General features: G+C 39.6%; 1 protein-coding gene across 3 annotated transcripts in view; it reads left to right on the top strand.

Annotated features, from left to right (window-relative positions):
* GNE (glucosamine (UDP-N-acetyl)-2-epimerase/N-acetylmannosamine kinase) overlaps positions 1 to 24,102 on the top strand; it is a 39,729-nt gene extending 15,627 nt beyond the window's left edge. For 2 of the 3 annotated variants that reach the window (XM_008578093.1, XM_008578094.1), the window contains exons 4-12: positions 2,938 to 3,090; positions 5,184 to 5,396; positions 8,645 to 8,732; positions 10,023 to 10,233; positions 15,778 to 15,907; positions 16,274 to 16,495; positions 18,526 to 18,708; positions 21,260 to 21,376; positions 21,968 to 24,102. In XM_008578093.1, the coding sequence (XP_008576315.1) occupies positions 2,938 to 3,090; positions 5,184 to 5,396; positions 8,645 to 8,732; positions 10,023 to 10,233; positions 15,778 to 15,907; positions 16,274 to 16,495; positions 18,526 to 18,708; positions 21,260 to 21,376; positions 21,968 to 22,203 (1,553 nt within the window). In that variant the 3' untranslated portion in view covers positions 22,204 to 24,102. The remainder of the gene's footprint in view (positions 1 to 2,937; positions 3,091 to 5,183; positions 5,397 to 8,644; positions 8,733 to 10,022; positions 10,234 to 15,777; positions 15,908 to 16,273; positions 16,496 to 18,525; positions 18,709 to 21,259; positions 21,377 to 21,967) is intronic. The other variant, XM_008578095.1, reaches the window with a different exon arrangement.
* Positions 24,103 to 24,564: the final 462 nt, after the last annotated feature.

Genomic DNA, 24,564 nt, shown 5'->3' with positions numbered 1-24,564 from the left:
AATGTACTTATAGGGCTTAAAGTCCTATTTGGGACCATTTAAGTAATTCTTTATGAAAAAGATGACAAAATAGCAAAAATTGGATTTTTTTTGTTTTTTGTTTTTTAAAACCAGTGAAAAAACAGAAGGGCCATCTATCCCTGGGAATAATACATTTTGTACAAAGCCTGTGCCTACTTCTTGATGTGCAACTTCTTATGTTATCACTCTGCTTGTAGGAAAATAGGGTTCGGTAGTCCACCTATAACATGCAGCTTTGTAACCAGAACATTAATATATTACAATCTTAATAAAAATACCAGCAAAGTTAAAAAGACATGTTAAATTCCTAATAGTAAAAGAAATACCCCAGTAAACATAGGACTTTACAATACAGAACAAAATGATGTGCCTTAATGCAGAGTTGTATGGAAGGGCTGAGGCTGCTAAGTTACAGTGACAAAGGCAGAATGATAATGTCAGAAGTGGCAGGTTGAGAAGCAGGTGCATGCTTTGTACAAAGTGTGTTATTGCCAAGTTTGGATAGCTCTGGTTCATTGTCTTGTGTTTTCTTTTTCACTGGTTTGAAAAAAGACATCTAGTTTTTGCCATTCTGCCATTCTTATTTCATAAAGAAACTGCTTTAATGGCTCCATATAGAACCTTAAGTTACGAAGTGCATTCCTGCTACATTGCATTGTATGGTTATTGTCTGTGCACTACAAATGCTTCTTAATCACAATTAAAGTAGAAGATAAATAAGAAGTGGAAAGCTCTCATGGGGTAAACTGCTGGAATTTTTATTCTTCACCTTCTGCTTGTGCCTTAGCAATAAGTAGTGTAAAATGATCCTCTGCATGGGACTGTAGAAGCTCCATAATATCCTCACTGTCAAAGAAAAATTGTTTCTCAAAAGCCCTAAGATCAGAGAGACTTGCCCTATAAGTGTTTTCAAGACAGAGAAATGAAGAGAAAGAATGTGGGGTAAAGGGGCCTCTTGATGAGACTGTATTTCTCCACAGGTTGTTGCATTCTCCACTGGGGTGCCTTGCATTCTGCCATTAAGATTCATGTTTGAATAACTCAACTACCATATTAAAAGTTGACATCATTCCTCTACTTACCAGTCACGGATGAGTTAACTCAGATCACGAAAACGTGCATTATAGCAGAACAGACTTGTACTTGTGGTCACATTGCAGCATATATGTAGTATTTCCATATTCTTTGTAGTGGAGACACTTCTTTTAATTGCTACTCCTTCCCCTAAGTTTTTTTTTTTTTTTTTTTTTTTTTTAAAGATGACTGGTAAGGGGATCTTAACCCTTGACTTGGTATTGTCAGCACCATGCTCTCTGAAGTGAGCTAACCGGCCATCCCTATATAAGGAACCAAACCCATGGCCTTGGTGTTATCTGCACCACGCTCTCCCAAGTGAGCCACAGGCTGACCCCTCTTCCCCTAAATTTTTAATTCTCATTGGATTTTTTTTTCTTTCTTTTCTTTTCTTTTCTTTTTTTTTTGTCCTTTTTTGTGACCGGTAAGGGGATCGCAACCCTTGGCTTGGTGTCGCCCGCACCGCGCTCAGCCAGTGAGCACACCGACCATCCCTATATAGGATCCGAACCCGCAGCGGGAGCGCTGCTGCGCTCCCGCGCTCCCAGCGCCGCACTCTCCCGAGTGAGCCATGTTGGCCCTGATTTTTTTTTCTTTCTAATGGTCCTAATCTGTATCTAGGACATTATCTATGTTAATCTCACCTTTCTAGACTTCTGTTGAGAGGCTGTTTTCCTTTTGATCTTTGAAACTCTCATGTTTATCAAGTTTCCAATAGATTATTTTAGACCTTAGGTCTTTTTCCTAGTTTGTACAAAAATATAATAATTATAACCCCTCTCTCCCCAGTTTAGAAGCTAATATGGGACCAAGAATTTTTTTAAATAAAATTTTGGAGTCAATATGGTATTTTAAATCAAGTACTACTGAAGATTTTAACTTAGTAAAAATCCTCTGTTACCATTAAATTATTTAAAATAATTGCTGCTTGTTGAATTTGGAAATTAATGAGAAGATATATAGTTCATGATAAAATTGATCATTACAATTAATATTACAGAGAAAGATATTTTCACTAAAAATAAGTGAGTGGAGCTCATTTTCAGTTTTATGATAATATAGGCCCTCTTGATAAATGTTTTGTAGTGTTTGGCATAGCACTGTCAATCCAAACATTTTTCACTTTAAATTTTTGCTGAGGAACTGTCCTTGAGAGGTGTGAAGATTTTCTAATCCTTTGAACAGAGTTTGAAACACCTGCTACTTGTTGAAACTGGAAGGAGATGGTATGGGGAAGCTCCTATGCATTAAATGAAATATGTTTAATACTCATTCAATTGTTAGATGCCCTGATTTGCAACATATTATTATTGCTGGTTATTCATTAGAAACATTAGTTAGAAATTGGAAAGATTCACATTTTTCTAGTGCTTTGGAATCTTTTGGATTTTAAAACAACGAATTTCTAGTGCCTGCTATTTAAAGTTATATTTGTGGGGCCGAGCCTGTGGCGCACTTGGGAGAGTGCGGCGCTGGGAGCGCAGCAGTGCTCCCGCCACGGGTTCGGATCCTATATAGGGATGACCGGTGCGCTCACAGCACTCACTGGCTGAGTGTGGTGCAGCCGGTCTCAAAAAGGACAAAAAAAAAAGAAAAAAAGAAAAGAAAAGAAAGTTATATTTGTGGTAGCAAGCATCTTTGTAAAATAAGTTTGCTGAATCCTTGGGCTTGTTGCTATGAGTCATGTGATCCTAATTTGGATGCCCTGTTGAGAATGTGACAAACTATTTTCACCTTAGAATTTTTAAAAGCACAGACTTTAGTGTCTTGCTTTTGAAATATGCTTCTTCCTCTTAAGATTCGTAACTAATGAAGTAATGTGGTTTGATTTTCTTTAAACAGGTGATGATGTAAAATCCAAAGATTACATTGTTGCACTGCAGCACCCTGTGACCACTGACATTAAGCATTCCATTAAAATGTTTGAATTAACATTGGACGCACTTATCTCATTTAACAAGCGGACCCTAGTTCTATTTCCAAATATTGATGCAGGTAATTGAATTTGAAAATGAAATGATACCACCTACCTTTTCAAATTTTGTGTTTCTATTACTTCTTCTTTTGACTGCCTGTCTTGCTCATTTTATCATTGAAGGCCACCCTATTCTGAATTGAATTCTGATTTTCAAAGGATTACCAATCTTGCTGTAGATCAAAGAGTTTGTGATGTTTTTCTCAAGTCTAGTAGAAACTTAATGAGAGAAATACAAAAAAAAAAGGTCTCTCTAGTCTCCACTTTAGTTTCATATGTAGTCTCTTCCCTGCAGTTTCCACTGAGAACCTATGCCAAGAGACATAAACCTTAAAAGCTGAAGTGAAAGTGTCTCTAGGAAAGTAATGATTCCACTGTAAAATAGCCATTATTATTTCTTGTTTTCTTTCTCATTTATGTTAGCTATATCTTCAAGTAATCTTGAGCTTAAGCAGTTTAGGTCTGGAGTCTCCAGCCAGTTGATCCTCAAGCCTGTGCTGGTTGATCACCTACTGGGAGATGGTACTGTGGGCTTTGGTGCTACTGAGACCTTAGGCAAGTTAATGGGGATGTAAGATGTAAATGAGAAATGCCAGAGCAGGGCTTGACACTGATGAATTTTCAAATGCTGGCTATGTTAGCTGATATCACTGCTGAACTCTGAGGCATTTTTTGGTAAAGGAGGCAGGACCGTTTCTCTGTAATGCCAAAGTGTCACCATCTTACCTTGAAAGAACCCCTCTCAGTGTCCCTTGAATAATCTTTTCTGTTAGGGGAAATAGAGTAGAGTGTTAATCGAAGTAAAATTAAGAATACCCAATCCAGATTTTGTCCAGGTAATGTATCAGTATTTCAAAAACCTTAATATCTATTTTAATTTTTTAAATTTTGTATAAATATTTGTAATTATGTATCTTTCTATTCAGTATTTATTGTCAATGATACATTGTTTGTAATATACTTTCCTGATTGTATACACTGTAGAATTAGGAATATTTTTCCTCTGTGAAAGTAAAGGGTTCCAGGAATATCTAAATCATGTCTGCCACTCGCCTCTACTCTCAATGGGGTTTTTGATAAGATATTAACAGGGAACAATAGGGGAATAAGAATCAAGGCATTACTTTATCATTATCTGGCTTATTACCTAGTTCCCCAAGGTAGGATTCTCTAGAAAACTGGATTAGTGCATGTGGTTTAGGCTTATGGTTAAAGGAGCCTTCAACTGAGTCCAAATATGAATCTTGGAATAGTAATGCCTTCTAACATGCTGTGTACTATAATAATTATAGATGGCGACTGGCATTCTCTGGCAAGACTGCATATAGAGAAGTGGGCAGGCCTCTTCCAAGAAGATAGACTCAGAGTCTATTTACCTACCTTCCCACGTAGAGAAAGTTGAAAAGAGAGAGAACAGATGCATGCACAGCTTCTGTTAAATCAGTGGCTTCTGCCCACTGGTGAGCATGGTATGGCCACTGTCCTGCCTTCTAACCAATCAGACTAGCAACTTTTCCTCCCTTGGTATAGGGTAGTTAGGAGAGGGTGAGTAGAGAGGTAAATATTGCCTCACCCTCATACATTTTTAGATTTTTTAAAGTTCATTTAAAATAAAATATCAGCCACAGTGTTGGGGTCTATCTGTATTTTCTTGGAGTTTAGTCCACATAAGTAGGAATGCCATACAGCTGAGCTATTTTAGTGTGCATAGTTGGGCAGAAGCTCTCTAATCAGCTTCATGTGTGGAACCTGAGACCTTTCCTTTTAGGACTTCCCACCTTAAGAGATATAATACATTAGCCTGCCTTTAGCTTCTTAATTGTTATTTAAGGTAAAGGTTTTTACTAGGACATTAATAAAAGGTATTTGCTTTGCTGAGTTCTGTTTGAAAAGTCACAATGGCTGCTGGTTAAGTTCCTAGATGAGTTGAAGCTGGCCAGACATTTTAGATACTCATTATTCATGAAAAGATTGATAATTAAAATTACTGTTTCCCTAATAACTGGTGTGAAATTTTATAGGGAGAGTTCTTTAAGTCGGGCTATACTTGCCAATGAAAATGATGTCTTTACCTCATAAACCATTTAACAATTGGTTCTTTTCATTTTCACAGGGAGCAAAGAGATGGTTCGAGTGATGCGGAAGAAGGGCATTGAGCATCATCCCAATTTTCGTGCAGTTAAGCATGTCCCATTTGACCAGTTCATACAGTTGGTGGCCCATGCTGGGTGTATGATTGGGAACAGCAGCTGTGGGGTACGAGAGGTCGGAGCTTTTGGAACACCTGTGATCAATCTGGGAACGCGTCAGATTGGAAGAGAAACAGGTGTTTGCCTTTATTTATATTTCAACTAAGTAGGCTTTATACATATGTATGAATTATAAGGTATATATATATCAGTGTTGGGCATATATTTTTGTGAACAAGTGAGCAAATGAGGTTAATGATCAGTTGTAATCTAAAATGTGTAAGTAGTCTATAACACACAGTGATTACCAAATTTTTTCGAGCTCTACGTACATTTTTATTGTCTTAGTAATATCAATTAGAGCTAAGTGGTTGTTATTTAATTATGGTCTTTGATGGCTGTATTTAAGAGAATATGGTTGACTGTGTCATGAGTGTATGAATTCTAGTCTTTCATTTTCTGGCCCCAGTATAGAGTCCCTTCAGTCAGTACTTTAGAGTATGGCAATTCTAAGTAAGTTGCCCCTTAACTAAAGTATAAGTAGGATCATTTTCAGTGAATTTACAAACCGAGCTAGATTCTGTTATTAACATTAATCTGAGTTATAATACTATCGACATGCAAGTATATATCTGTAACTAATGAAAAATGTATGTTAATGGTGAAAGAACTGGGCTAGGACCAAGGAGATTAGTTCCAATTCTGTCTTTCTCCTACTCTTCATAATTGCCACCCTAACTCTTGATTATCTTTAGATCTTTTTCTCCTTTCATTCACAGAAGATTACTTTGCTCCTAATTTTATAAGGAAAATAGTCACGAGATAGGCATTTTTTCAAATTAATTAATTAATTAAGAAAATATTTAACAAGCACCTACCATGTGCTAGGCACTGAGATTTGGGAGTAAACTAGACTAACAAAGTTGAGCTCTTGTGTAACTTACATTCTAGTGGGAGAGGAGATAGGCAAACAAAAAAAAAAGAAAAAATCAGGATCTCTATATGCTGTGCAGACTGTGACACAAGGTGATGGGATGGGCTGCATTAGATAGGGTAAAGGAAGGCCTCTTTGAAGAGGTGACATTTAAGCTGAACTCTGAATGATAAGGAACTGGCTATGTGAGGATCTGGGAGAAGCCAAGGGAATAGCCAGTGTGAAGGCCCTAAGGTGGGAACAAGCTTGATATATTTGAGAAAAGGAAGGTCTAGTGTAGTTGTATAGTAGTGGACAAGAGGCAGCATGATATAGATGACATTACAGAAGGAGGCAGACTTGTGTAAGCCAGGGTAAATAATTTGGAAAGATTACTCTGGCTGCTTAGATGGAGAGTGGAATGTGATGGGGCAAGAATAGAAGCATGGAGACCAGTTAATGGACTATTTCAGTTGCTCCCATGAGAGATGATAGTGGCTTAGACTAAGTAGTAGTTAGAGATGAAGAAAAGTTAGATTTGGTTTGTCATGGTACTTGCTGATGCTTGGATGTAGAAGGTGAGAAAAAGAAAGGAATCAATAATAATGCCTAGATTTTTATTTTACTTTATTTTATTTATTTTGGCAGATGGCCAGAAGGGGGACCCAAACCCTTGACCTGGGTGTTATCAGCCCTACACTCTAACCAAGTGAACTATCCAGCCAACCCAATGCCCACATTTTTAGATTGAGCAGTGAGGGTATTCTTTGCTGATGTCAGGGACACTGAGGGAGGAACAGATTTGGGAGGGGATGCAATTAAGAGTTCTCTTATGGCCATGTTAAGTTTGAGATGCCTATTAGATATCAAAGTAGAGATGGCAACTAAGCAGCTAGATAGTTCCAGGAGAGTTAGAGTTGGAGATATAAACTTGAGGGTTATTGGCATATAGAGCGTGTATAGTTAGGATATCAGTTTGGCTGCTGTAACAGAGAGATCCAAAATAATAGTGGCTTAAATAAGTTACATTTTCTTTCTTGCTCATGGGTTTGGCAGCCAGACAATCTTTAGAGACTTAGCCCCTACTTGTCTTCTTGATGGTTGCTCCAGCTCTTGCTCTCAAGTTCCTATTTTAGCCATTGAGAAAGAGAAAAGGGAAGATGCCCCTGCCTTTAAAGGCAGGACCTGCAAGTCACAAATATGTCTTCTCCACCCATCAGAACTTAGTCACATGGCTGCCTGTAGCTGCAAGGGTAGCTGAAGGATATAGTGTTTACTGGGTGATCGGATGCCCAGCTAAAAATTCTGTTATGGCTATAAAGAAAGGAAATTGAAGATGACAGCACCATAGATGATGTTTAAAACCAAGGGACTAAAGAGATTACCCAGGAAAAACATGTAAATAGGGCAAAGAGTGGGGCCCAGGACCAACCTCTGGAGCCCTTCAGCATTTAGAATTCTGGTGAAGAGGGAACAGCCAGCAAGGAAGAGTGTAAAGGAACTACTGCCAGTGAGGTCGGAGGAAAACCAGGGGTGTGCAGTATCATTAAAGCCCAGAAAATAAAGTGTTTCAAGGAGGTGGTGTTGAATGCTGCTGGTAGTTCAAATAAAATGTGAAAGTAGAATTGAACACTGGATTTGGCAACCTGGTCTCTATGCTTTCCGTTACCACATTTATATAAAGTTACATGCCCATCTTTCCTTTCCTTCTTACTTTCTTCACAGTGGGGTTGGGGGTAGAGGTATGTGTCTCTCCTGACTGTCCATTGCTCATCCTTCTACCTGTATTCTAAATCCCCATCCCTCCTGCCTTCTCAGGGACTTATCCATCAGTTATCCTTTCTCTTCCATGTATATTTAACCTCCTTATTGTTTAAGTATGCCCAGGCCTCTTACATCCTAAAAACAAGACAATACAAAACAATCCCTTTTTTAACCCCACACCTCTTTCTAGCCACAACTCTTCCTCTTTTCTCTTCTTAGCCAAGCCTATTGAAAAATATGGCCATTTTCTTTATATTTACTCCCTCACATTGGCCAGGAAATGTATGGTGAGAAAGTGACTGCCCGAATAGCTCATGGGCTATTTTACTGACCGGCTAATTGAACGACTGGCTGAGTAGATGGAAGGCAGGGTAGATTGTAAGAGAGTGGACGTGATAGATGACTAGGCAAGTGGTAAGTGCAAACCAGATTAATCCAACTTATTAATTTCAATAAACAAACAAAAACTTGATTTATTCTCTTTGGGAATAAAGGACACTAGTGCCTTTAAGTGTTTGATACATAGAAATCTTGCTGAGAATGCTCTAAAAGGTATAAAGTAGAAAAGCTGATGTCTTCCTAATAGAAAACTTATTTAAAGTCTGCTGGGTTTCATGGCTAATTATGAACACAGCACTGTGCTAACTTCTTTATTCTTTGGATATTCCCACTTCCAAATCATTCTAATGTGTCACTGGATTTACCTAGGAGAGAATGTCCTTCATGTCCGGGATGCTGACACCCAAGACAAAATATTGCAAGCACTGCACCTTCAGTTTGGTAAACAGTACCCTTGGTGAGTACACCACCTTTTTTTTGTGTGTGTGTGGTTTAAAGGAGGAGCTACCGCAGGCACCATTTTAAAGCTACAATCACTGTTTAATCATCCTAACAGAGCTTTCCTCCTAATGCCTTAGGGGGCCCTAGCTGCTGGAAATGCAGAATATTTTTTTTATTTGTCTCAGTTGTTAATATAGCACTTTTGCTAGGAAATACTTCTTTAGCCTAATTTGACTTTCTATAAGTATTAGAAAATAATGTAACTGGTTTTCTTTAAAAATAGTCTAGTTCAGCATTTTATTTAATTTTGACCACCCACCTTTCCATTTCAAATTTATGAGATTATCTTATTGGAATTTTTTTCTGAAAAGAATTTTCTCAGAAATGTAAAGATAAATACTAAATGCAAAAGAAAAAAAATGCAAGTACTTAGTTACTATGTTACTGAAGAGATCCAGATATTATTTTATTTCTTTATAATTATGATTTCTAGTGAATTTTTATTTGTTTAATTGATAGGTAAAATTGTATGTATTTACTGTGTACAGCATGATGTTTTGGAATATAGTCAGCCCTCCATATCTCTGGGTTACTCATCTATGGATTCAACCAACCTTAGATTGAAAATATTTTTTTAAAGAATTGTGCCTGTACTGAATGTGTTCAGACTTTTTTCTCATCATTATTCCCTGAACAATACAATGTAACAACTGTTTACATAGCATTTACATTGTATTAGGTTTTCTAAGTAATCTAGAGATGATTTAAAGTATACAGAAGCATAGGTTAGGACCGGCCCGGTGGCGCACTGCTACGGTGCGCCGCTTGGGAGCGTGACGGCGCTCCCGCCGAGGGTTTGGATCCCACGTACAGACTGGCCACTCACTGGCTGAGCGAGGTGTGGGCGCAACCCCGAGGGTTGCGATCCCGTTGCCGGTCCCGGTCCGGTACGGGCGTGACACTGAGGGTTGCGATCCGTTGCCGGTCACGAAAAAAAGACAAAAAGGAAAAAAAAAAAAAAAGAAGAAGCATAGGTTATATGCAAATACTATGCTTACTATGCTATTTTATATCAGGAACTTGAGCATCCACAGATTTTTGTTATCAGAGGAAGGTCCTGGAACCAATACCCCACAGATAAAAAGGGATGACTGTGTATATACATTGTGGATATGTTGTTATTTTAAAAGGAAGAAGCATGAATTATTTTTACCTGAAGTCTCACATTCCATTAAACCATGCCCTCAATATCATTTAACATGTATGGCAGAAGTATTTAATTTAATTGACTTTTTGGGTATTGCAGTTCAAAGATATATGGGGATGGAAATGCTGTTCCAAGGATTTTGAAGTTTCTCAAATCTATTGATCTTCATGAACCACTACAAAAGAAATTCTGCTTTCCTCCTGTAAAGGAGAATATCTCTCAAGATATTGACCACATTCTTGAAACTCTAAGTGCCTTGGCTGTTGATCTTGGTGGGACGAATCTCCGAGTTGCGATAGTTAGCATGAAGGTAAAATAATTCCTAAGCTCTTAACTTTATAATTGATTTTTTTAAAAGTATAGGTGGAAGGTAGGACTGGAAACATACACAAGAGTTTGTAATCATTTGCTCATAGTATTGACTTTTGAATCCATTACAGTGTTTGTCTCACTATCATTAGTGTCTCAATGATCATTTACTGATCAATAACATTTCAGAGTAGTAAAATCTAAAGGAATCCAAGGTAGTAGACTGGAGTTGACTTTTGAATCCATTACAGTGTTTGTCTCACTGTCATTGGTGTCTCAATGATCATTTACTGATCAATAACATTTCAGAGTAGTAAAATCTAAAGGAATCCAAGGTAGTAGACTGGAGTTGACATTGGGGAGACCCTTTAGGCCACTAAGGAGACCTGAAATTCTATACCTGGTAACAGTTTAGAGTGTGGGATATGCTAATTACTATCTCTACCCAAGTGAGAGTATCTACAAATAGTGAAGAGAATTGCCTATTCTCTAGAACATGATAAATTATATGGGTTCTCTATTTTGCATTTTTACAATTCTTTTTAATTTTTATTTGAAGGAATCTATTTTGTCATTGACATGTATTTATCATACACATTTTTGGGGTACAGAGTTAGATTTCAATACATGTATACAATGTATGATGATTAAATCAGAGTAATTAGCACATTCATCATCGTAAAACTATCATTTCTTCGTGATAACATTTGAGCTCCTCTTTTCTAGCTGTTTGAGAACATGCATATATTATCGTTAATTATAGATGCCTAGCACTACTGTACACCACTAGAACTTATTTTTCCTATCTAGGTGTAATTTTGTGTTCATTAGCCAACCTTTCTCAATCTCCTACCCCCTCTCCATCTCAGCCTTCAGTAACCACAATTCTACTCTCTACTTCTAAAAGTTCAACTTATTTTTATTTATCTATTTTAGCTCTCATATATAAGTGAGAACATGGGGTATTTATCTTTCTATGCCTGACTTATTTCACTTAACATAATGTCTTCCAGGCTCATCCATGTTGCCACAAACGACAGGATTTCATTCTTTTTCATGGCTGAGTAGTATTCCATTGTGTATATATACCATGTTTTCTTTATCCATTCATCTGTCGGTGGACACCTAGGTTGATTCTGTATCTTGGCTATTGTGAATAGTGCTGCAGTATACATGGGAGTGCAGATATTTCTTTGGTATGCTAAATTCCTTTCCTTTGGATAAATACCCAGTAGTGGGATTGTTGGATTATATTGTAGTTCTATTTTTAATTTTAGAGGAACCTCCATACTGTTTTCCATAATGGCTGTACTAATTTACATTCCCACCAACAGTGTATAAGAGTTTCCGTTTTTCCACATCCTCACCAGCACTTGTTATTTTTTGTCTTTTTGATAATAGCAATTCTAACTGGGGTGAGATGATATAGAATTGTGGTTTTGATTTGCATTTCCCTGATAATTAGTGATGTTGAGCGTTTTTTCTATACCTGTTGGCCATTTGTATGTCTTCTTTTAAGAAATGTCTATTCAGGTCATTTGCCCATTTTTTAATCAGATTGTGTGTGTGTGTGTGTGTTTGTGTGTGTGTGTGTGTGTTTAACCTTTTTTGTGTGTGTTGTTGTTTTTTAATTTTTGAGTTGTTTGAGTTCCTTGTATATTCTGAATATTAATCCCTTGTTGGATGAATAGTTCGCAAATATTTTCTCCCATTCTGCTGGCTGCGTCTTTGCTCAGTTGATTGTTTCATTTGCTGTACAGAGGCTTTTTAGTTTGACGTAATCCCATATGCCTGTTTTTGCTTTTGTTGCCTGTGCTCTAGAAGTCTTCATAAAATTTATGCCCAGACAAATGTCTGAGTTTTTCTACTATGCTTTCCTCTAGTAGTTTTATAGTTTCAGGTCTTAAATTAAATCTTTAATCCCTTTTGAGTTGATTTTGGTATATAGTAAGAAATATACTGTATTCTTTCTGCATATGGATATCTTTCCCAGCATGATTTATTGAAGAGGCTGTTCTTTCCCCAATGTATGTTCTTGACACTTTTATCAAAAATCAGTTGGTTATAGATACATGGATTTATTTCTGGGTTCTCTATTCTGTTCCATTGGTCTCTGTGTCTACTTTTATGCCAGTACCATGCTGTTTTGATTACTATAGCTTTGTAGTACATTTTAAAGTCAGGTAGTGTATTATCTCCAGCTTTGTTCTTTTTGCTCAGGATTGCTTTCGCTATTCGGGATCTTTTGTGGTTCCATGTGAATTTTAGGATTGTTTTTTCTGTTTCTGTGAAGAATGCCATTGGATTTTGATTGAGATTGCACTGAATCTGTAGATCACTTTGGCTAGTATGGTCATTTTGGTAATATTAATTCTCCCATTGGTAATATTAATTCTCCCAATCCATGAACATGGAATGTCTTTCCATTTCTTTGTGGAGTGAGTGGCCCTGGGTGGGTTCACTGGAGCTGCTTCAGGACTGTGTTTCCCTGGGAGAGGCGCACAGGTGCTCCAACAAAGAAAACAGGGCTGCCTCTGGTGGCAGAAGGCCCTATTAGTTGGCTGTCAGGATCTGGAAAGTACAAGCGTTGGCTTCCTCTGTTCTGAGGGTGGCCTCTGCACTGTGCTGGACCACCTGTTCCCAGGAGTGCGGGGCTGCATGGCTCAGGTACCAGAGTCACAGTGTGATGAGAGGGCCTTAGGGATGTGGAGATGCCAGGGCTATTGGGCCCCAGAGCAAAATGCACTCTGGTGTTGGCTCCAATCGCATTACAGCAATGGGCTGTGGTTGTCCGGGACCCAGAGGGTGAGGGAGGCTCAGCTTGAACTTCCTCTCTGGAATAACGCAGTCATGTGGGCTCCAAGCTGCACCCCACACTGGGCTCACAGACTGTAAGGGCCACTCAGCACCCTTGTAGCTTGGATTGCAGGCGACCATGTCAGGAGCCAGGCCCTCCTTGTCTACCTTTGCCCCAGGGCAAGGGGTCTCTCCTAGCTCTAAGCCCATCTAAGCTGGGCACTTCACTTGTCTTTCTATGCTGCCATCTCGAGTTTCTGAAGCTCAGAGGGTCTTCCTCACCCTCTTGCTGAATTCTGGTGTTTTCTCCCAGACACTCTGTTTGACATGTGACTGTCCACTTGTTTTGGACTTTCTTTGCATCAGAAGCAAGACCTGGGTGCCTCTCATTGGCCATCTCGAACTGCCATCTTCATGCTCCATTTTTACAATTCTGCTGTTTATTGAGTATAACAAACCTTCAATCTGTTAACCAAACCATCACCACAATGTTGACAGGTTGGGAGAGCCTTCATAAAAATAACAAATTGTCCATATTAAAATGATTTCTGATGACTTAACAAGGGAGAATAAACCTACCAGAAAAACCTTTGCTTGAAATATTGTAGATGTATAGTTTCAGGAGTCCATGAGAAATAGCAATGATTTTAAATACAAAGTTATAGGAAATTTGTTAATACCATTAGGTCAAATAAGGAAAAGCAAAACAAAACCTAATTTTCTCAAGAGGAGCCAAAAGACCTCCCTTATAAATACTCTTTAAAAAGTACTGATAGAATAATGTTTTCTTAACATAAAGATGATTTATTTCATATCAGTGGCCAATATCCTTTGTAATGGTGAAATTCCAGAGGCATTCCCAGTGAAATCAAGAAGAAAAGACGAGACTGGTCAGTTAGCTCAATTGGAAGAGTATGGTGCTTGGAACACCAAGGTCACAGGTTCGGATCCCTGCACCAGCCAGCCACCAAAAAAAATTAATTACAGAAGAAAAGGATTTTTTTGCAATATTATTTAACCTAATTCTGGAAGTAATGAAGGGAATAAAGCAAGGAACAGCAAAAATGGAGATTATGGACAGGGTAAAACAAAAAGTATTATTAACAGATAATGTGAATAAATCAAGTAGCTTGTTCAGTTAATAAGACAATTGAGTAAAATGGCTGGATATTATGATAAATATTATAAGTATCACTAGTTTTCTGCTTATATGAAATTGCAGGCAAAAATTGTAGGTGTTTGTCAGCTCTGCCTGTACATTATCATTACCTGGAAGCTTTAAAAAAAAAAAAATACAGATGCCAGGCTCCTACCTAGACTAAACTGGAATCTCTGGGGATGGGAGCCAGACATTTATATTTCTTAAAAACTGCCCAGGGGCCGGCCTCGTGGCGCACTCAGGAGAGTGTGGCACTGGGAGCGCGATGACGCTCCTGCTCATTTATATTTCTTAAAAACTGCCCAGGGGCCGGCCTCGTGGCGCACTCAGGAGAGTGTGGCGCTGGGAGCGCGATGACGCTCCTGCTGCGGGTTCGGATCCTATATAGGACTGGCTGGTGTGCTCACTGGCTGAGCGCGGTGTGGGCGACCCCACATGATCCCCTTACCGGTCACGAAAAAGACAGAAAAAAAACAACTGCCCAGGTGATTATGATGCACAGTGAAGGTTGAGAATTCCTACTCTAAGTTTATTTTTAATGACAGTCATTAGTGACAGCTCTAATCCTTGTATTTGATATATTAAAATCCATTAATAACAAAAGAATATAAATGGAAAAAGAGATCATATTCAGAACAACATAAACTCCTAAAGAATAATTGAAACCAGAAAACTATGTGATCTACATAAAAAAACAATTATAAAAACTTGAAAATATAAAGGCTTGAAAAAAATGTCCTGGATGGAAGTGCTGAGTATTTTTAAAATGTCAGCGCTTTCCAAATTGGATTATAAGATTAACATAATTCTAGTCAACATTTCAGTGGGGTTTTTTAAAGTTTAATAAAATTATTGTAAATCACAGTGGGATTTTTTTTAAAGTTTAACAACATTATTCTGAAATTTAATTAAAATACTACACAAGTGAGATAAGCAAAGAAAAAATGTTAAAACAAGAGTAATAAGGAGGGACTATCCCTGTTTGGTATTAAAACATTATCACAAAGCACAATAATTTAAATAATGTAGTATTTGTGCAGCCAGCATGGAAATTTACCCTGAGTAAATAGAGTGTCCGTATCATTATTGGCTTCAGTTACAGGAGATGATTCAGGTTAACGAACATTTACCTTAAGCCTAAGAGAAGAGCCCATCTCAATTGGCTGTGGAGTTGTCATTGCTTCAGTGGCCATTTATCAGGACAGATTCCCAGGAAACTACCTGGCCTTGTTCCAGGGTTGACCAAGCCAGACAGTGGCTCTCTCCCTAAGCAGTTATCTAAGTCTGTGATACTGTTCTACAGCAATGTCTGATTTCTCATGAAAAAAGTCAAAACATTCATGGTATACTCCTTAGCTAAGAGAGTTGTCATTGCTTCAGTGGCCATTTATCAGGACAGATTCCCAGGAAACTACCTGGCCTTGCTCCAGGGTTGACCAAGCCAGACAGTGGCTCTCTCCCTAAGCGTCATCTAGGTCTGTGATACTGTTCTACAGCAATGTCTGATTTCTCATGAAAAAAGTCAAAACATTCATGGTATACTCCTTAGCTAAGGCTAATGAGATGATCTTTTTGTTTTTTCTCTTTTAGGGTGAGATAGTTAAGAAGTATACTCAGTTCAACCCTAAAACCTATGAAGAGAGAATTAATTTAATCCTACAGATGTGTGTGGAAGCTGCAGCAGAAGCTGTAAAACTGAACTGCAGAATTTTGGGAGTAGGTGAGATTATAAATTATAAATCCAAGAAATGTTCATTTTAATGTAAAAAGTTTACAAAGTTCCAATGCACAACTGACAAGTTAGTGTCTGCTCTGTGTATAGGTGGCTCTGGGTCATGTCTGGGCCCCAAGCATGGGGACTTCCTGGGACACCAGCTACCGTTATGGGAGAAGCATTGATAAGTTCTATAAATCTGTGATGACCTACAGATTTAGCTCAGGATTGCCTGATATTTCCTTGCCGTCCTTGGTAATGTTTGTCTTAGACCTTGGGTGAATTAATTTGTGTTCTGAGCCAAGAAATTTGGCACACTTTCCTGAGATTGCTAATCAGAATTATTTTCCTTGTGTTTGTGGTGGAGCTCAGGCATTTCCACAGGTGGCCGTGTAAATCCTCGGGAAGGAATTGTGCTGCATTCAACCAAATTGATCCAAGAGTGGAACTCTGTGGACCTCAGGACTCCCCTGTCTGATACTTTGCATCTCCCTGTGTGGATAGACAATGATGGCAACTGTGCTGCCCTGGCAGAAAGGAAATTTGGCCAAGGAAAGGGACTGGAAAACTTTGTTACACTTATCACAGGCACAGGTAAGAAGGGTAAGGAAGGTTGCCTCAGGAGCTAGAATGTATATTGGGGCACATCTTCAACATTCAGTCAGGCATAACTCTGCCTTAGTCTTAACTTCCTGCTTGAGTACAGCCTGAAGGTAAGACACTTGTGAGAGTTTAAGGCCTTCTCAGCCCTTTTCTGAACATATGCTCAGCCCTAGGCATGCATGTGGCCCTCTAAATTTCCCAGGAACTTGTCAGAGCTATTCACAGCTCTTATTCCCCAAAGCTTCTCCTTCCCTAGCTTTTCTTCCCAGTCTTTTCAGTTATTCTATTGTGTGCCCGAACTATTATCCTTTGCTCTAGGCAGCAGAGACTAATTCATTTTATTTTTAAATGTTTTTGACAAATACTCCCTGGGTCACCCCCTTAGCACTGGGATAGTTCCCAGTTAGGTGAGATAAAAGCAAGCCTTGTGAATTGGTCCTCCAGGTAGCTACCAGGCAAGTCAAAACCAACAACCACAATTTTTTTTTTTGAGAATAACTTGGTTCTGCTCAAGTACTGGTATCTGGTATTGGTATCTGTATACCAGTACTGGGAATGTGGGCTGTTGTTTAAGGTCACTGCAAAGCTGGGGAGTGGGTAATGGGACCAGGGTAAGTTAAAACACCAGAAAGCTCTCTTCTGGAGATTCAGCTATTTTGTTGTTGTTGTTATTGTTTAATTAAGCATTCCCCTGGTTGTTGAAAACTTTTGGTTAGTTTCTAGAGTTCCAAAAAAGTTAATTCTGACAGTTTTGCCAGTTTATTCATTGCTTTAGAGGTGGGATGGATTTTTGGAGTTATCTACTCTGTCATTTCGATGTCCCATTTGGGGCTTTGTTTTTGGTCTTTATAAATTTTATTTTTATTGTATAATAATGTGTACAGTTTATTTTTAAGTGAAAAAACAGACTCAGCTAGTAAGTGGTTGAGCCAGCATTTGATTTCAGATACGTCTAACTTCAAAACTTGTGTGTGCTTAAACTCTACATCACGCTTCCTCCCCTTTAAGCTCGTATACTTTAGTTCGTGCATTTCCTCTCTTAGTCTCAGACACAGTTTTAGCAAGCTTGGATATCATTTCCTAGCTCGGAGAAGTTAATAAGCTGCAAATCAGAGTGGTGGGGGTTGAGGAATAGGTGCCACAAGAAGTGACAGATGGCAAGTCAGCTCTTAAAAGCAGAACCTTTTAAGGCACAATGCCCTTTTTACTCCTTTGTAACTCCTAAATACCATAATGAAAGGCATTCATTGGTCTTTGCTCTTATTGAATCATAGGTTTCTAGACATGGTGGCATCAAGAAGAGCCGAAACACATTTCATATTCTCTGCTTTAGAAAGCAGGTGGTATGTGATACATGTTAGAAAGATTGTCTTATCTTGGGTTTCCCTCAAAGCAGAGCCTGAGACAAGAATTTAGGCACAGGGGTTTTTTTTTTTGGAGGTGATTCTGAGAAGCAGGAGGGAGAGTGGGAAGAGTGAAACAGAGTACGAGGAAAACCATTAAAGGATGCATTATTGAAATAGCCTACAATGTCAATGGGGGCTGAAATCTACCAGAACCTCCTAAGAAGTCCGCTGAGAATTGTTCACTTGGATCTGCTGGCTCCTGTCTGGCCTTGGTTGAGAGTTGCCTCTGGGTAATGTGCTTGTATGGCTGACTAGCCTCTTACTTTAGTATTGGAGAAGGCCTTGGTACAGAAAGATGAGCAACACATGCTTGAGGGAGTAGACTGTCAACACAAGGTGAGTCTGAGCTTCTACTGAACTGTCTGCCACAGCTGTGTTTGAAATCATAGTGAGCCAAGCACATGACACAGGGAATCAGAGGACCTGCTATAAATATTTCCATCCAGAATCCTGCCAAATAGTTTTGGGGCTTAGTGAGCTTCAGCTATCTAGAAAATTAGGCATTGTATAGAACTTCACATTCTAAAGCTTTGCTAAACAGATGAGGCACTGTCATATCATGGTTTTCTGTTTCAAGTAAAGAGCCACCTCAGTGATTTTTGTCTTTCACTGTAGGAATTGGTGGTGGAATCATCCATCATCATGAATTGATCCATGGAAGCTCCTTCTGTGCCGCAGAACTTGGCCACCTTGTTGTGTCTCTGGATGGGCCTGATTGTTCCTGTGGAAGCCATGGGTGTATTGAAGCATATGCCTCCGGAACGGCCTTGCAGAGGGAAGCAAAAAAGCTACATGACGGTCAGTGTCCTTCTCCTGAAGGATTGAGTGATGGAATGGTAGACAAGTACTTCAAAGAGAGCCGAGCACTGAAGCCAGGACTTGTAATCTTCTCACTTTCTAGAGGAACAGCAGGGCTTCCTCATACGGAAGCTCCAAAGTGTCCTCAGTTCTGACCCATTTTAACACTCTCTCTCTCCAGGTAGAGGTGGACAGGAGTCTAGGGCTCCAGATAGCAGAGAAGATTTCTTTCATTTTTGTTTTCTCAGCCACTAGCACAGGGTGGGTACTTAATACACATTTTAATAAAGAAATAAATGGATAAGCATGTTACAGTTTTTGAACTCTGAGAGATCTACTTGTACCAAAGCTGTTTCTGGACATGTTATGAAAGTCAGGATGGTTTCTAGGATGCTGTGCTGGGGGTTGAGAGTCAGAGAAGAAACAGAATTAGGCAGATTTGGATGGCCAAGGGAGCTCACGCAGGCATGGGAACAGTGGGGTTAAGAGCATAAAGGGGCAAGGAAGGAGGTGGTGTGGCAAGAGGGAAGCCAGGACCAGCAGGTAGTGGAGAAACCATTAAAAATTTTTAGGAAAAAGACATGGTCAGATCTTCATTGAACTATAACTTTTTGTTTCTGTGGGGAAAATGGAGGATGGCTTTAAGGGGGACGATTTTAGAGTGACTTGCAACTTTCTGGGTGGACCACTCTGGGTTGGGAGTATAAGAGGAGGAACAGGTTAGGTGGGAGCTGATGGCTGGGTGCCTGTGGGACGTCGAGGTGGAGATGCCTAGGAGGTAGCTGGATCCAGGAGTCTGCTGCTCAGGAGAGATGACTGGGCCAGAGGGAGGGAATCATCAGCACTGAGGTTGTAGTTAGACCTGTGAAGGAGACCCAGGAAGTGAGGCAAAAGATAAAGAGTCAGGGATGGAATCCCTAGAAACATCAGCATTTGAGGGGCAGGCAGAGAAAATGAGAAGGAGAACCAGAAAAGGAAAATGTCACAGAGGTCAAAAAAGGGAGAGCGTTTCAGAGAAGAGGGTCAGTAATGCCGAGTGCTGCTGATGAGTAAGAGAAAATTGGAAGAGTTTGTTGGCTTTGGCCATGAGGACATCTTAGAAGCCCTTAAAACAGTGTTTATTTTTCAAACTTCTTTTCATTATCACCTCCTTAAGGGAGCCTGTTTAGGTGGTTTTTTCCTAATCACTCCTCCCCCATGAAATGTCAGCACCACAGATATGTTATCTGTTCACGTACTGTATGTATATCTGTGCTTTATACATAAAAAGAGGAAGATATTTTTTGCCACCAAAACCAATTTGTGAGCATTGTTGACGGAAAGGAGACAGTGGGAATGGCAGTGAAGTTTGAGAATGCAAGAGGGAAAGGGTGGAGCGTCCCTACAGTAGGGTCCCTGCAGAGGTGGGAAGAGGGCCCAAGAGAGGGACGGAAGAGCGAAGATGTGCAAATATGGATGGGTTTACAAGTGGGGGCAAGAAAAAGGAATCCCTGCCTGGTGTCCTTTATCTGAGAGGTAAGAAGTATGGAAATCTGTTTAGGGGGTGGGGGGTGGACAGATTGAGGAGGTGGTGAAGGCATGGAGGGGAGCAGTGAGGGAGTGTGGGAGAGAACTGGGCCAGGTCGCTGTGAGGGCCCGGGGAAGACAGGAGACCAGCAGTTGGCGTCTAGGTAGTAGTCTGCACGGTTGGGGATTGTCTTCCTTCAGAGCCCAAATATAATAGCTGATTAGGAGGCAGATTGATCTGGGTTGCTGACTGGCAGAAAGACAAGGACTACAGATAGCAGAAACACCTACTGTTTATTTAGCATTAATGCTAGCCAACACTTAAGTACTTTATGTCCATTGTCTCATTTAATCCCTAAAATAATCCTGCAAGTGTAGGTATCATTACTCTGATCTTCTAGAAAAGAGAAACATATAGAGGTGAAGTGACATGGACAGGGTCATGCAGCAGGTAGTGGCAAAGCTGGAACTGAACAGGACTGTGTCTGTTCCTCAGCCGTGTGCCTCGCTGCCATAGAACGTGGGCCACTGGCAAGTAGTGCAGCACTGCCTCTGGGATGGGCAAGGAAGGAGGTGTGTGCAGGATGAATCTGATAATATGGGGGCAAAGAACACCTCAAGGACTCTCTCTAATGAGAAATCAGGGAGCTAGAGGGGTAGGAGGCTGTGGTCAGACTTGAGCATCTTCCAATTAGGGAAGTTCTGAATTATAAATAACCAGGTAGTAAGAGAGCAGCAAAGGCTTTTGGGGCAATGTATACGAATGTTTGTGAATGACAAAAAGCTTTGCAATTGTGGAAGGAAAACAGTCTTCCCACTTAGTGGCTGGCTGCCATCAGGCACTGTTGTAAGCTTGGCCTCCCCATGGGGCTGCCCACAGTTCATAAATGACTGCTTCTTCTAACTGGCTCCAACAGAAGACCTGCTCTTGAAACAGTCTTCCCACTTAGTGGCTGGCTGCCATCAGGCACTGTTGTAAGCTTGGCCTCCCCACGGGGCTGCCCACAGTTCATAAATGACTGCTTCTTCTAACTGGCTCCAACAGAAGACCTGCTCTTGGTGGAAGGGATGTCAGTGCCAAAAGACGAAGCCGTGGGTGCACTCCATCTCATCCAGGCTGCAAAACTTGGCAATGCAAAGGCCCAGAGCATCTTAAGAACAGGTAAGTGTGCAGCTCTGGACAGCTGTGCCACAGGGGGCGGCCTTAGACATCCCAGGGCTCCTGCAAAGACCCCACTTCCCTCAGTGGACCAGTGCTCTGTGATGTCTGTTCAGAGGTATTTTTCCTACTTACTGAGAGAGAAAAGGGGAATTGCATTAAAGGTATTTGACAGCATTGCCTTTTTAAACAGGTGTTCGGTTTGGTTTTACAACTACGAAAATGCTACTTGTTCATTTTATAGGAAATTTAGAAAAATAGAGTAGTAAGAAAAAGTGTCACTTAGGGTTTTACCATTCTGAGATATCAACTATCAACATTTCCTTCTGGTCTTACTATTCATTTTTTTACATAGTTGAGATCGTATAATATAGTATGTACAATTTTATACCCTGCTTTTTCCACTTCAAGATAACATGTAATCATTTTCTCATATTAAAAATAAATCATGAACAGCTTTAAAATACTGCTTCCCACTACATAGCGTGAATGTACTGTACCATTTCTGGCTGCTGGCTCTCTTCTACCTTCCCCTTTGGTGTTTTTGATTTAGCTCTCTTCTGGAAATTTATGTTAATTTTTGTTTTCCTATAGCTGGAACGGCTTTGGGTCTTGGGGTTGTGAACATTCTCCACACTATGAATCCTTCCCTTGTGATCCTCTCTGGAGTCCTGGCCAGTCACTATATCCACACTGTCAAAGATGTCATCCGCCAGCAAGCCTTGTCCTCAGTGCAGGACGTGGATGTGGTGGTTTCGGATTTGGTGGATCCCGCCCTGCTCGGTGCTGCCAGCATGGTTCTGGACTACACGACTCGAAGGATCTATTAGGCCTCCCAGGAATGGACATAGACCGAAACTCGAGAGCTCCCTACTGGAATCAAGTTCTTGTCTTTTAGATGAGCCATTTCTTAAAAAGCAAATTTAGTACTAAACTGCAGGTGACTTTGACAGAGAAGTGTTTTTGCTTTTCGTCTCCTCTTCGAAAGTCACCTTTCCCAACCCCCATTTTTCTAAGTGTTGCTCTTTCTGATGTTTTCCTAATAGGCGTCATTTTAGGTCAAATCTTGTAAGTTCCAATCACAATTTTCTGTGCCAGAAGGACTCTGCTTACTAATGCACCACTTACACCTGCAGGCCTTGCTTGGGATGTGAGCTTCATTTTCAAGTTTGGATAACAATCCTTCCTCCCAAGCTCAGGTCACAGAAGGGGAACAGAAGGAACTCTTACCAGGAAAAGCTGAAGTAAACTTTTTTTTTTAACAGCTTCATTGAGATATTTTTTAAAGTGTACAATTTGATAAGTTTTGACACATGTATATATCTGTGAAATCATCACTGTAATCAAGACATTGGAGATCTGTCACCCCCAAATGTCATTTGTTGAAAGATGTTGTAACTTACTCTAGCAGAACTTGTAAGAGACTTTAGACCAGGGATCTGAATTACAGTGGCCTTAGTGACCTTGTCCTTATCTTCTTAGGGACAGCTGAGAAACCACTAGACTTACAGCCTCTGAAAGGAGATTAACTATCCCAAAAGGATCTTTCCTACTGACCAGCAGACTCCCTTCAATAGCTTTTTAAACTATATTGAGTATGACCCTAGATTGTCTATTAAGACTGTTTGTGTTATACCTAGAGCCCAGATCTGTGAATCTGGACTCTGGCAAAGTAAGAATCTATGCTTTCGCTAGTGTCAAAATATTAAAGCCATATTTCTGGCTATTAATTGCAACGTAGAAGAAATACTAACATCCACCACTTCTTAAGTGCCTACTGTGTGCCAGGCTCTAAACTAGGTGCTTCATATATATTATCATAAATTGTCACAACCTGTGAGGTAGGTGTTTAAATTCCTGTTTTATAGAACCCAAAAATGACAAACACAAAACTATGGGGCTAGTAAGTTTTAGAGGGTTTGATCCCAGATCCCCCTGTGCTTTTTCTGCTAAGCCACACAAGCTCTCATTTCAAAAACACTTTCAAAATGCTAATACATTCTCATTTACTCAAGGCTACCAAAAGATTTAATAAGAATATCTGATTTGCAAATGACTTATTTTTGACCCTTTCTCTGTGCTGTGAATCTAATCAAATATTCCTTTCCTCTCTGCAGTGGAAGTGTTGCCAATACAGTATTTGGTCTAATCTAAAAAAGGATATGCACACATTTTTCAGATGGTTTTTTATTTTAGGAAAATGAAGGTTTCTACAATGTATTGTCTCCGTGTTAACATATAAAATGAAGGAATCGAAATCCTATTTCAACTTCTTCCTTCCTGGTGGGTTAATATGAAGAAAAATTGGTTGGGTGATTCCTAGAACTTTACCAGCCCTTAAATAATCTCCAGGGACTGGTTATTGTTCCAACATTCCAGGGTGACTCCTAGGAAAGGAAGCTCAGCTGTTCAGCCATCAGTGTCTAGGGTGAGATAATGTATCCTGAAGGGACACCAGTCATTCCTTGATGAAATCTGTAACTGCTCTGTACACCAAACAATTGCATTGCTGCCACATTTCATACTAAATATTAGAAAGCATGATGGTACTGAATGTAAAACCAAATCTTAGTTTTTATTAAATTCATGAAAAGGCTAATATATTCCAACATAAATTATTACATATGGTTAAATAATTGCATCTTAATTTATCTTAATGTAAATATTTTTATGTTACTGTTCTGAGCCAAATTCTAAAGAAAAAATAAATTTCCTTGTTGAAATCCTAACACTGTTGTTCTTGTTCTTAATTAACTCACTAGTTAAAAGCATTTCCCTTCCCAGAAGAGATTTATATTGTTTCATTTCTTATTTTTTATGAAGGTTATATATAACTCCTTTAAGGCATCTAATATTGCTTTCTTAACCAAAAAGAAATCTATTAATAGCATTATTATATAACGTTTAAGATTTGACATAAAAAGCAAAGTGGCCCCAAGAAAGAGGTTTGAAACTAAATGTTGGGCACCCATTGAATTGCTGGACCAGCTCCCTCCTTTTATGAAGCTGCATGTGGTAATATAGGCATTAGAGACAATCCCAAGTTACTACTGCTGTGTAACAAATCACCTCCAAACTTAAATCTTAAAACAAGTCATTGTTTTCTCTCTCGTGGTTTCTGTGGGTCAGGAATTTGGGAAAGGCTCTACTTAGCTGTTCTAGCTCAGGTCTTGCACTTGCAGTTAAGACAG

The sequence above is a fragment of the Galeopterus variegatus genome, unplaced genomic scaffold (genome assembly GCF_000696425.1).
Source record: "Galeopterus variegatus unplaced genomic scaffold, G_variegatus-3.0.2 Scaffold1628, whole genome shotgun sequence".
Taxonomy (NCBI): Eukaryota; Metazoa; Chordata; class Mammalia; order Dermoptera; family Cynocephalidae; genus Galeopterus; species Galeopterus variegatus.
Note: the sequence above shows the minus strand (reverse complement) of the source record. Positions and strands in the feature narration are given on the sequence as shown.